The sequence below is a fragment of the Colossoma macropomum genome, unplaced genomic scaffold (genome assembly GCF_904425465.1).
Source record: "Colossoma macropomum unplaced genomic scaffold, Colossoma_macropomum, whole genome shotgun sequence".
NCBI classification, from domain to species: Eukaryota; Metazoa; Chordata; class Actinopteri; order Characiformes; family Serrasalmidae; genus Colossoma; species Colossoma macropomum.
Window position 1 is genome coordinate 34,638,962 of NW_023494801.1, and position 14,600 is coordinate 34,653,561.

The 14,600-nt window shown below is 40.1% G+C and overlaps 1 protein-coding gene across 3 annotated transcripts in view; it reads right to left on the reverse strand.

Annotated features, from left to right (window-relative positions):
• kat7a (K(lysine) acetyltransferase 7a) overlaps window positions 1-12,164 on the reverse strand; it is a 30,624-nt gene extending 18,460 nt beyond the window's left edge. For 2 of the 3 annotated variants that reach the window (XM_036589598.1, XM_036589597.1), the window contains exons 1-4: window positions 11,997-12,164; window positions 6,751-6,892; window positions 2,746-2,919; window positions 1-157 (exon numbers count right to left, since the gene is read on the reverse strand). The exon at window positions 1-157 is cut by the window's left edge and continues 77 nt beyond it. In XM_036589598.1, the coding sequence (XP_036445491.1) occupies window positions 1-157; window positions 2,746-2,919; window positions 6,751-6,892; window positions 11,997-12,011 (488 nt within the window). In that variant the 5' untranslated portion in view covers window positions 12,012-12,164. The remainder of the gene's footprint in view (window positions 158-2,745; window positions 2,920-6,750; window positions 6,893-11,996) is intronic. The other variant, XM_036589599.1, reaches the window with a different exon arrangement.
• Window positions 12,165-14,600: the final 2,436 nt, after the last annotated feature.

The following is a 14,600-nucleotide window of genomic DNA, read 5'->3' on the forward strand; positions in this document are numbered from 1 at the left end:
TGGGCCAGGCTGGACTCTCTGAGCGAAAGCTCCTTCGCCAGGCTCTCATCATGAGACACGTTGGGGCTGGACACGTCGATATCAGACTCAGAGGAGTGGGCGTTTCCTGTGGGGGTCCGGGGGGGCGATTCATCCTGATCCGCCACTTGCTTCGCATCTGTGTGGATAAACAGCACAAACTGACACGTCTGTATGATTTATATTTACCTGTTAAAGGCTTGTAATTATAATATCTCTGTACACAATATATATATATATATATATGTGATCAGCCGAATTCAGCATAAAGCAGGAAACAAAGCATCCAGAACGTCTACAGATATTATTTAAAGTCATGTATTGATTAATTAAACATGCTTCTTAATAATTTAGTAAAATTCTACATAAAACAGCAAATAAAGTTTCCAGAATCATGAGTGAATGACACGTCAAAAACAGTATCACTTTTTATGAAGCCACTTCAAACACATTTCTAAGCATTTAAATGTTTAGGCATGCAAAGTAAGTTTGAAAGCTAATTAAAATGTTTTTTTTCATATGCAATATTCAACAATAACGCTTAACAAATGACCGATTTCACAAAACCAACCTTAAAGATTTATTAAACACATGATGAAGTCTTCAAATAAAAGGAAGCAAAGAGCAGTAAAAGAAGAGAAAAGCTGAGATAAATGACAGCAAAAACTCTCAGATGTCAAAACTCAACAGACACACAGTGCAAACCACATTTTAAGGGAAGGACACAGCGACGAATGGCAGAAGAACTCTGAGAAATATTATTATCCAGACCCTTTTGTGCTCTTAATTCCCAAACGTTTGTGATTATAGTGTAGTATCTAGCACAGAGAGGTGCCACTTTAACCTCGTAAATGGCCAAAGTTTTATTAGGCACTTCTATAATCTAAGAATAGCTCAGCCAGTTTGCACTGAAGTCACTGTAGTTACTGAATAATAAGCCTTACTGTGTAATAAGACTGAGATTTTAAGGGGTTAATAAATATAGTTTGGCTCAAAATACCAGCTTCATATTTGGTGCATTTGTTAATTCATAAGTGCTCTTTCCGATGGTATAAATTGAGTATTGAGCAATTTTGATAAACCAGAATCCTTTATAACACAAGATTAAAACCTAATTGGCAAATCAGTGCTGTGATATATGTTGTAAATGCAACAAATGGAAAGATCCCCTGTAATTCAGTGTGGCGATACAGATAATTCTGTTCTGGAATTATACTGTTCTGGAATTGTCCCCTAAAACTTCATACATCTAGCATCAATAGTTGAAAAGGTATGACATGTCAAAGCCTGCATGTTTTCCTCAGCAAACTCTGCTCATAATTTGTGCTATTATAAGAGCCCACATTCTACATTTCACTTATAATTTAATATTTTTACCCCCTGAGGTCCATCTAACACATTTATATAAACTTATATCCCAAAAACATTCCTAACTCATTTCAACATGACCATTTTCCAGCCTCTCTTCATCCCTTAGAACTGAACAGGCTGTTTTTTGTTCATTTAAAAAACAGTCTGGGCTGAAACACTCCTTATAGCTTCAGCATGAGTAGGCGGGGCTACACTGTTGTAGGCTGAATAGGCAGATATATGTGAATGTGTTGGTTTCAATGTCAACAAAAAACTGAATTCTGAACGAGCTGTTTTTGCAGTTTAGTTTTCGTATATGGACCGTATGGACTGGGGCAGTGAACGGTTTTGAAGCTTACATACAACATACACTATATGGACAAAAGTATTGGGACACGCTTCATAAATCAGATGTTAAAACTGGATAAAATGGATAAATGGATAAAATTAAGCACATAGCCTTGCAGTCTTGACAGCTGGGGTGGTGGAAATCATGCTGCCACTGGACTCAGTGGAAACGTATTCTGTGGAGTGACGAATCAGCTTCTCTATCTGTCAGTCTGATGGACGAGTCTGAGTTTGGCGAATGCCAGGAGAACGTTACCTGCCTGACTGCACTGCGCCAGCTGTAAAGTTTGGTGGAGGAGGGATGATGATATGGGGCTGTTTTTCAGGGGTTGATCTAGAACCCTTAGTTCCAGTGAAGGGAAACCTTAATGCTTCAGCACCAAGACATTTTGGACAGTTGTACACTTCCAACTTTGTGGGAACAGTTTGGGGAAGAACCTGTTCTTTTCCAGCATGACTGAGCCCCAGTGACCAAAGCAGCTCCATAAAGGCCTGACTGGGTGAGTTTGGTGTGGAAGACCTTGACTGGCCCTCACAGAGCCCTGACCTCAACCCCATCAAACACCTTTGGGATGAACTAGAACGGAGATTGTGAGCCAGACCCTCTCGTCCTACACAGTGTCTGACCTCACAAATGCTCTTCTGGGTGAATGGGCAGAAATTCCCACAGACTCTCTCCAACATCTTGTAGAAGCTTCCCAGAAGAGTGGAAGCTGTTAGAGCTGCAAAGGGGGACCAACTCCATATTAATGCCTATGGCTTTAGAATGGGATTCATAAAAGCTCCTGTAAGTGTAATATGTAGGTGTCCCAACACTTTTGACAATATAGTGTAAAAAAGGGAGTAAAATTTGTCACACAGCCCCTTTAAGGTACACAGTGAATACACATGATTCTGATTTTGAATGAAGAAAAAACCATGCAAATAAAAATGACAGCAAACAAACAGAAAGAAACGAGCTGCTCTGCGGCGATGGGTGGGAGTCAGAGTCAGAGTAAAGGAGCACGGAGCACTGCTTTCTCCTCCTACCCCTGTCTGAGACTTCCCCATGCCGCTCCGCCTCCGAGCCGCTCTGCCGCAGGGGGATTTCGCTTTTCCTGGCTGCGACCGGCTCCCCCTGCTGTTGACTGCGGGTCACTCGGCGGGTTGAAAAGCTCATCTCGTCTGAGGCCAGAGCAGACGAGCTCCCGACAGGGCTGGAATCTAAACACAGAGCCTTAAAGCGATAGTTTGGCGAAAAATCGAATTTACAGCTTCCCAGTTACCCCAGTGTAGCCAATCGGCCGAGACACGTTGGGTGTCTGAAGTCGCTTCTATGGTCTTAGCACTGGAACAACGAGGCTAATGTAGCTAACAAGGAATGGAAACTAACACCCCACCAATTAGCACCGTTATTTACTGTTATTTAAAGAAAAACAACATGAGTGCATCACTCAGCTGAAAACAGAAGTAGCCACCGTCTTGAAGCCAGAATTTTGTTCGTACTTTAGCCCACGTTAGATAACAGAGTCTCGTACACCGTCAGAACCCCTACACTCAAGTCTAAAGGGGGATACCACCTATTTTTCAAATTTTCATAATTCGCATAACTAAATGGTGAAGATGTAAACAGAGTGGTTCAGAGTGGTTTGGTGTGAAACGCTCTGTTTTAGAGAAACTTACTCAGAATCGTTCACAGTGGTGGTGATAGGAACCAGACATCCACCTCTAAAAGCTCCCTCACAGAAAGTTAATAGGGATGCACGGATTTCATACTTAAACATTTATTTATAAGTACCAGAGAAATATAATGCTTATTTTTTAGGGTTACAAATGCAGTAAAATGAATTAGTGCAATAACTCAAAAACATTCTGTTCGTCTAGAATACAATAACGACAATAATAAATACAATAACCAATCAAGTTGAAATATTGGTCTAATTCAAACAAAGCAAACAGATTCCAATATTATTGTGCATCCTCCAAAGGTTTGACATGAAATGGTTATGAATACGCTGTCCAATGTCTGAGACATTGTTTCATAATAATTTTGAGAAGATTTTGGTCTACAACATCCATTCATGGTGGAGGGATAATAACATGCAGGGTGTTATGAGGTAAAATAGTCCCTAAGGAAAACTTATTATTTCAGATTTTCCACTATTTTCCATCATCAACATTCCATATAAACTCAGAAGACTCGTGTAGGTTCACTGGTGGTTCTGGATAGTAAATAAAATGTCTATATTTGTGTTGTAGTCATGGCGACCCCTGGTTTCTATCACCACCACTGGAAAGACATCTGAACCATTTCACACCAAACCACTCTGAATCTCTCTGATTACATCTCACTCACTGAGTTATGTGAATTATGACATTTTGAAAAAAATAGTGGAATTCACCTTTAATAACTCGACACAGTTCAAGCTGGGGCTGGGCAATATTAAAATATTTATTGTTATTGTGATGAATTACATCACACTACGTCAAAATAAGCTTTTCTGACCATTCACATGTGGATATCGTCAGTACTTAGGAAAAACACAGCTGCATGTTTAATTAGTCCTGTTTAACTGGATTTAGAGCAGCACAGTGTTAAATGTTAAAGACAAATAACTGGATTCATAGTTTTGAGATCATTTTTAAAATGCTGCACTACTTTGTCTGTTCCAACTTAACAGAGGTCAGAAAAAATAAATATTGTGACATATTATGCATCTTTAAAACGTTTTGATATTGTGATATTACTTTTCTGCCATTTGATTTTGAGATGCAGTTTACACTGTGCTAATTGATGTAGGCTGTCACCACTTCTCAGCCTCCGGACTCCATTTCCCAATACCTCAATAATAATCATTAACTGCATATATGATACATGTAAATACAGTCATTGAGTGTATTTATGATATGTATTATATTTACACACTCATTTAAAGTACATATGCTATATGATATAAAGACTAATTATATGCTACCACTAGGTACCATCATTGGAAAACATGGCATTAGTTTCCACTGCTATGCCGATGATACACAATTGTATATTTCAGCTAAACCAGAGGACAAAATTGAACTTAATAAGATAGAGGACTGTGTCAAAGACATTAAAGACTGGATGTCAAGTAACTTCCTCTTACTAAATTCGGACAAAACAGAAGTTCTTCTTCTTGGTCCAAAAGCTGCTAATCTGCCTATGCTTACTCTTAATCTCAATAGTTTCTCAACTGCACCAGGCACATCTGTAAAAAGCCTTGGTGTCACGATTGATCCCGATCTGGCCTTCGATGAGCTTATTACCAATATTACCAGAATAGCTTTCCTCCACCTGCGTAACATCGCTAAATTAAGAAATGCACTGTCGCTACAAGATGCAGAAACGTTAGTTCACACCTTTATCACGTCCAGGTTAGATTACTGTAACGCTCTGCTTTCTGGTTGTTCCAGACAAGCTTCAGTTAGTCCAGAACGCTGCAGCCAGAGTCTCACCAAAACCAGGACATTTGACCACATTAGCCCAATTTTGTGTACCTTACATTGGTTGCCAGTTAAATTCCGCATTGAGTACAAAATTCTTCTACTGACGTATAAAGCTCTGAATGGCCTTGATCCTCAGTACCTCAGTGACCTTATTTCCTATTATCAACCGACACGCCCACTTAGATCACAAGGTGCTGCTCATTATTAGTACCTAGAATAAATGAAGTTACGTCAGGGGGAGGAGCCTTTTCATACCACGCCCCCCAGCTTTGGAATAACCTACCAGTCTGTGTTCGGGACTCAGACACAGCCTCCATCTTTAAGTCTAGGCTAAAAACTTACCTGTTTAGTTGAGCCTTTGGTTAATTAGTTTTCCTAACTATCTGTCCCCCTTATATGCACAATCATTGACTGTATTTTTGACCTTGCCTCAGCCCAGCCCTTTGTGTATTGTTTGTATTTCTGGTCTGGACTTTCTCGTCTGGTTTACGGACTCTTTTTTTTTTGGATTGCCCCTATGGTTACTGTTCTCTCAATCTGCCTTTGTCCTTGGACTGTTTGACTATGATTGTGGATTCCCCTTTTGCTAATAAAGCCATTTTACTTCAGTTTGGTCTGTGAGCATCTGACCATAAGCTTCAAGGACAAACTCAGGTCCAAAAAAGTTGAGTCAGTAAGTGAAACACTAATAAAAACAGAAAGCAGTGATCAGTAGATTCTGCTTGACCTGTATCGAGTTAAAATGGCACAAAATCACAATATTTTATGTTGTAACTTATAAATTTAATTTTTTGTTTTTTTCATCGTTATAAAATCATTCCAAATGCAACACGTACCAAAAAAGTTCGGACGGGAGCATGATCACCACTGTGTTACATCATCTTTCCTTTTAACAGCACTAAAGAATTGTTTGGGGACTGAGGACAAAAAACGGATCCAGTTCTGAAACTGAATTTTTTTGCAATACTATAAAAGTCTTCAGTGCAACAGTGCAGGGCCTTCATTGTTGTTTTGCACTCGTTTTCAATGGGAGACAGTTCTGGACTGCGGGGAGGTCAGTCCAGCACCTGCACTCTCTGATCACGCTGCTGGAACAGGCTCAGAATATTTCTTGGTGTTTAAAGTGTGTTAAGTATTATCGATGCATTCGTAGATGTGCAGATTACTAAAGAACTAAAGAAGCAAACTTCGGACACTAAACATGTCTTGGCTGATCGACTACAAACTATGCAAATTTAATTAACATTCTTCTACCCCTCTTCAAATGCCAGAGAGTTCAGGCCCCTGGAGAGCATGCCGAACTCTTCAGCACCAGAAAGAAGCGTCAGACCACCAACAGCAACAGAAACAGGCAGAGTTCAGTGCCTGAGGACAGGACAGCTGTTTACACTGCTGAAAGCTGAGAAGATAAAGAGCAGCCGAGGTTTTTAATGGCTGAGAAGTTTGTTACTGCATTGACCTAAAAAGTCCTGGATAACGGTCTGGCAATTAAACTGTCCAGAATTCCTACAACAGCACTGCCAGAAAGAGATAAAATTTGTTTGTGATAAGAATTAGGAAAAAAAATGAAGTCATTACCTTGCGAGCTCTGGCTGAGTCGGAGCGAGGAGCGCGTGAGACGAGTGTTTTTGGCAGCATGAGCGTCGCTCTCTGAGCTGTCCGTGTGATCAGCTGAGAAATCAGAGTCCTCCGTACCGTCGGAGCTGCTGCACGCATTTCTCTAAAAAAGGAGACATCAGGAAAAGATCAGAAATGATCCCACCGACATCCCTGAGAACAGCCGTACAGGTTCAGCCTTTCATACTAGGCTTTATTAATCACATAAATAATAGTGTTTAATGTGTTAATAACATGTTAACACAATAGATTATTAATATCAATAATGTTTTAAGCACATTTTCCTGTTAGACCAATCTCTCTGATAGAGTCTGTGATCGTAGCACTCGTGGTCAAAAACAGCTTTTAGATGGCTTTTAAAGCAAAACCTTCAGCACCTTCAGCAGACCACGCTGCTCACTGGAGAGCTATGGATTAATCAACAAGCAGCAAACTAACAAAAGCAGCAGCTTAGTGGAGCTTCAGCTCCTCTCGAGATCCTCCACTGTAAAAAGCTCAACCACTGAGCACAATCACTGACTGTATATTTGATATATATAATATAGACATTGTTTTTATATAAGTTGTATGATAAATACACTCTTTGTATGTATTATATATATATATATATATATATATATATACACATACATACATGATATAGGCACTCATTGACTGTATATATGGTATATATGATCTACAATCGTCAACTGTAATATATATATATATATATATATATATACACACTAATTGACTATATATGATATATAGACTAGTTGACTTTATATATGATCTAAACACTTGACTGTATATATATGATATAGATAACAAATACTGATCCACTGTATATATGATATACACACAATCATTAATTATTAACTGCATATATTATACATGTAAATACAGTCAATGAGTGTATATATGATGATAATAGTCATTAATTAACTGTATATCTGATACATATGATATATACACATTCATTGACTGCACATATATATGATATATACATGCATTGATTGTATATATGACAAATGTAGTATGTGCATTCATTGACTATATATATGATATACACACATCTATTGACTATATATACAATATATGTGATACTTACATTCAGTGACTATATATGATACGTATGATATAGACACTCATTGACTGCATATATGATTTATACATCATCAACTGTATATATGATTTATAAGATATATAGACTTCTTGACTGTATATACTATATATGACATAGACACTCATTGACTGTATATATGGAGGATCAGTGACCTGCACTGGAACTGTTCACTGTTTAAACTGTTTGCCTTCAGGCAGTTGACAGACGCCCTGTCTAATGTTTGTTTTCACAGCAAAGCTGCTGAACCTGTCTATGCTGTTGTTATCTGACACACGCTTATCAGTCAGTTATTATTATAATTATTATTATTCAGTAACTACTGTGAATTATTTAGTAACGGACACAAATGATTCAGTATTTACTCTAAATTACTCTGAATCTACTATGAACTATAAGGTAACTGTAATGAATTACTCAGTAACTGCTATGCATTATACAGAATCTGACATAAATGATTCAGTATCTACTTTGAATGTGCAAGTTCTGTTGTTATGAGTCAGGATTTGAAGTACACCCCCAAAACCAATCAACACCAAAACAATCACAACATCTAAACTAACATCAACACCAACTCTAAAACAATCACATTTAAACTGACACAAACACCCAAACCAACATCAACACCAACTCCAAAACAAGCACACCCCCAAAACCAACATCAACACCAGAACAATCACATTTAAACTAACATCAACACCAACTCCAAAACAAGCACACCCCCAAAACCAATCACATTTAAACCAACATCAACACCAACTCCAAAACAAGCACACCACCAATACCAACATGAACACCAACTCCAAAACAAGCAGACCCCCAAAACCAACATCAACACCAACTTCAAAACAAGCAGACCCCCAAAACCAACATCAACACCAACTCCAAAACAAGCACACCCCCAAAACCAACATCAACACCAACTCCAAAACAAGCACACACCAAACAACATGAACACAACCCAAAACAAGCAACCACCACCAACTCACCCACCCAAAACAAGCACACCCCCAAAACCAACATCAACACCAACTCCAAAACAAGCACACCACCAAAACCAACATCAACACCAACTCCAAAACAAGCACACCCCCAAAACCAACATCAACACCAACTCCAAAACAAGCACACCCCCAAAACCAACATCAACACCAACTCCAAAACAAGCACACCTCCAAAACCAACATCAACACCAACTCCAAAACAAGCACACCCCCAAAACCAACATCAACACCAAAACAATCACAACATCCAAACCAACATCAACACCAACTCCAAAACAAGCACACCACCAATACAAACATCAACACCAACTCCAAAACAAGCACACCACCAATACAAACATCAACACCAACTCCAAAACAAGCACACCACCAAAACCAACATCAACACCAGAACAATCACATTTAAACTAACATCAACACCAACTTCAAAACAATCACATCTAAACTGACACAAACACCCAAACCAACATCAACACCAACTCCAAAACAAGCTCAACATCTGCACTATCAAAACTAACTCCAAAACAAGAACCACAATACCAAAGCCAACACTATCAATGTTTAAACCAACATCAACACCAACTAAAAACAATCACCACAACACCAAAAACTCGTATTAACCAGTGCCATCATCAGCACCAACACCAAAAACCACTAATACCAAAACAAAAAACACCACCAAAATAACCAACTTCAACCTAAACCAACAGAGATATTTACTACTCAACAGACTGAGACAGCAGGCATGCAGCACAAATACCAACATAAACATCAACAACATCAGCATAAACACCAAAACACGAAACACAGCTCCACAACACCAAACACAAACACAGCTCCACAACACCAAACACTAACACAGCTCCACAACACCAAACACAGCTCCACAACACCAAACACTAACACAGCTCCGCAACACCAAACACTAACACAGCTCCGCAACACCAAACACTAACACAGCTCCACAACACCAAACACAAACACAGCTCCACAACACGAAACAATAACACAGCTCCGCAACACCAAACACTAACACAGCTCCACAACACCAAACACAGCTCCACAACACCAAACAATAACACAGCTCCACAACACCAAAACACGAAACACAGCTCCACAACACCAAACACTAACACAGCTCCACAACACCAAACACTAACACAGCTCCACAACACCAAAACACGAAACACAGCTCCACAACACCAAACACAAACACAGCTCCACAACACCAAACACTAACACAGCTCCACAACACCAAACACAGCTCCACAACACCAAACAATAACACAGCTCCACAACCACAACCACAAACACTAACACAGCTCCACAACACCAAACACTAACACAGCTCCACAACACAAACAATAACACAGCTCCACAACACCAAACACTAACACAGCTCCACAACACCAAACACTAACACAGCTCCACAACCCCAAACACTAACGCAGTTCCACAACACCAAACACTAACACAGCTCCACAACCCCAAACACTAACACAACTCCACAACACCAAACACTAACACAGCTCCATAACCTCAAACAATAACGCAGCTCCACAACCTCAAACACTAACGCAGCTCCACAACACCAAACACTAACGCAGCTCCACAACCTCAAACACTAACGCAGTTCCACAACACCAAACAATAACGCAGTTCCACAACCTCAAACACTAACGCAGCTCCACAACCTCAAACAATAACGCAGCTCCACAACACCAAACACTAACACCGCTCCACAACCTCAAACAATAACGCAGCTCCACAACACCAAACACTAACGCAGCTCCACAACCTCAAACAATAACGCAGCTCCACAACACCAAACACTAACACCGCTCCACAACCTCAAACAATAACGCAGCTCCACAACACCAAACACTAACACCGCTCCACAACCTCAAACAATAACGCAGCTCCACAACACCAAACATTAACACAACTCCACAACACCAAACACTAACGCAGCTCCACAACACCAAACACTAACGCAGTTCCACAACCTCAAACACTAACGCAGTTCCACAACCTCAAACACTAACGCAGTTCCACAACCTCAAACACTAACGCAGCTCCACAACCTCAAACACTAACACAGCTCCACAACCTCAAACACTAACGCAGCTCCACAACCTCAAACACTAACGCAGCTCCACAACCTCAAACAATAACGCAGCTCCACAACACCAAACACTAACACAGCTCCACAACCTCAAACAATAACGCAGCTCCACAACACCAAACACTAACACCGCTCCACAACCTCAAACAATAACGCAGCTCCACAACACCAAACACTAACACCGCTCCACAACCTCAAACAATAACGCAGCTCCACAACACCAAACATTAACACAACTCCACAACACCAAACACTAACGCAGCTCCACAACACCAAACACTAACGCAGTTCCACAACCTCAAACACTAACGCAGTTCCACAACCTCAAACACTAACGCAGCTCCACAACCTCAAACACTAACACAGCTCCACAACCTCAAACACTAACGCAGCTCCACAACCTCAAACACTAACGCAGCTCCACAACCTCAAACACTAACGCAGCTCCACAACACCAAACACTAACACAGCTCCACAACCTCAAACACTAACGCAGCTCCACAACCTCAAACACTAACGCAGCTCCACAACCTCAAACACTAACGCAGCTCCACAACCTCAAACAATAACGCAGCTCCACAACACCAAACACTAACACAGCTCCACAACCTCAAACAATAACGCAGCTCCACAACACCAAACACTAACGCAGCTCCACAACACCAAACACTAACACAGCTCCACAACACCAAACACTAACACAGCTCCACAACACCAAACACTAACGCAGCTCCACAACCAGCAATATAAACAACAACGCACTACTACAGTACTAATATAATATAAGACCTACTAATATAAGACCCCTAACAACACCCCCAAATACTCAAACACCACTGCCTGCAGGAGTGAAATGCACAGTCAAAGATACACAACCATCTATCACTATTACACACACACACACACACACACACACACACACACACACACACACACACACAGTCTGCAGGGCCTCTGCCCGGAACTCCTCTCTTACCTTCCGCCGCGGCATCTTCGCTGTAGCTGAGTAATAAAGCCGTTTAATATGAACTTTATGACGGATTAAAAACGGCGTTATTAATGTTTCACTCTGAAACACTGAGAGCTGATCCCTCACTCCGGCCCTGCACTGAGCGGACTCCGCTTCCGCTGTGACATTTCAAAATAAAAGTCTCTTTGTTGAACACAGCGAAGAATCTAAATACGCCACACCACGTCAGATCGATGCAAATTATTTTTTGTCATATTATTTAGAGGACAATTTTATTTATAATCCAGTCAGGTAAACACAAGTGCAGAAGTTTAGTGCTTTTAATTCAATCGTACATAAACATGCGCAGACGTAATTAGGCCTGTACATGCAGCCCTTCTTGGAAACAGTAGATGGCATCAATGTCCAACACTTCAACTACTATACTGATAATAATAATAATAATAATAATAATAATAATTAAAAAAATTATTATTATTATTATTATTATTATTATAGACACGTTTCTGTGCAACATCATCACAGAGATGCATGCGCAACCAGGGGGCAGAAAGCAACAGGAAGCAGCACTCTTTAAGGTAGAAAGTGTCCAATAATGTCCAGTAATGGAGGAAAATTTAAGAATAAATGTTATTCACAGGCAGAAACAACCAAAACCTGTAGCGTCTACCCTGCAAACACTGTTACGTTTTGGTGCCCACAACATTTTCACAGTGTTGAAATGTAATTTCTCAGAAACCTGGCAAACACACAACACTGTCACAACGTCGTCCGCTCTCTTACAACACTGTCAAAAGGTGGTGCTGTTCATGGTGTTCCAGGTGGGTGCTAGGGTGTTGATAGGTAGTTGTTATGGTACCATAGATGGTATCATAGGTGGTTGCTCAGGTATTGTTAGGTGGTTTCTATGGTGTTCCAGGTAGCTTCTAGGACAGAGGTCACTAATAGGCGGACCGCGGTCCGAGTGCGGCCCCAGATGCTGTCCTATGCGGACCTGAACCGTTAACCCGATAAACTATGGAGAATTATTTAATTTCGACGGGGTGGTCCTGTTTTAATCGGCTTAGCTTTTCGAGCCTTTATGGTAGTTTTAGTGGCCCGGGAAACTCATGGACCAACCGCATGTGTTGAAAACGGTTTTACAGAAACATCCTAAGTTGCCAAAATATCCTAAATATTTTCTTAACTTTAAGATAAACTCCAGAGCGTCTTAACTTCTGTTTTAATCGTCTGTTCCTATTGTTATATGCAGTGATACACATATAAGTAGCATAATAAAAGACACAGTTCACTATAAGTAGCATAATAACATTAACGTTACATTTATCTACACCGAAAACGGTTCTTTGACTTGTGAGTTTTTTTTTTTAAGTGTTTAAAACCCCATACACCGCAGACTCGATCTCCACCGTCCCTCTGATTACCTTCGTGTGTTAATGTGGATGATGAAATATTACAGTGATGGTGGTGAATAATGAGGAGACGGAGCTGAACGTGTGTCTGTTTATTAGGAGGAGTAACGTTAGCGCGCTCGGCTAAAACATTTGGGAAATGGAGACTGAAACAGTAGAGCGCCGATGCTCTGATAAACAGCAGGGGACGCTGATAGAATATTCTTAACTTTCAGTTTATCGCTTTAGTTTTATTTGACCTTTTTACCTCAGTAACGGTAGCTAACGTTAGCAGTTTGGCTGACTAACTTGATTACGTATTTCAGCTGTGCGCATATGGTCGGTTGCTAGGTAACAGACACGAAAATTGATTGTCGACTTCAATTAAGTTAAGATTTCCTAACTTGAGATAAGAAAAGATCAGATTTGCTTCTGTAATACGAGTTTGTGAAAAATCTTATCTTGACCTGTCAGATCTGAAGACAAAAAGATAAGAATTTTCTGTAATACGGCCCCAGTTTTGAACTTTTAGCTTCAACCATTCAGCTTACATCCACAGTTTCCACAGTGTCTAAACTGATGCTGCTGATTTGTCAGTAGGCCAAAAAAATATTGTTTAAAAAAGCTGCACATTCCATTGTCGCAAAGAAATGTTAGAATAAACAAGACAAACAAGGGCTACAGGTGTCCATTTTATTCAGTTCAACTGTAAAAACATAAACATGTAAAGTACGTCATGTACATTATGTTTCCATGGCAGCGTGTTTTTTTTTATTGCTTCTGAAGATGTTATTGACATGTTAAAGCAAAATATGCAATAAATAGTTGTTACTAGCAAAGACATGGTTTGAGGATTTGTGGTGCAACCAAATCTAGTAAAAGGACAGAAACTAATACAACTAGTCCAGGGTTCAGCAACATGCAGCTCTCTTACTGTCCTGTTGTGGCTCCACAGCTGAATCAGATTAGTAGGTAAAAATAAAATAATCCTCCTTTACAGTAAAATAAAGCTCTGCTGATCGTTCAACACAGTTTAACAATAAATGGTCTTAAACTCTAGAGTTAATGTAGAACTGGTGATTCACCCTTTAACCCTGAAGATCAGCGCAGACTGCTGGTCACCATAGCAACACAGACAACAGTCTCGCCTAGCTAGTAGCTACGAAACGGCAAAGAGAGAGATTTAAGATGAACATCGATAATTTGGAGACTAATAGAC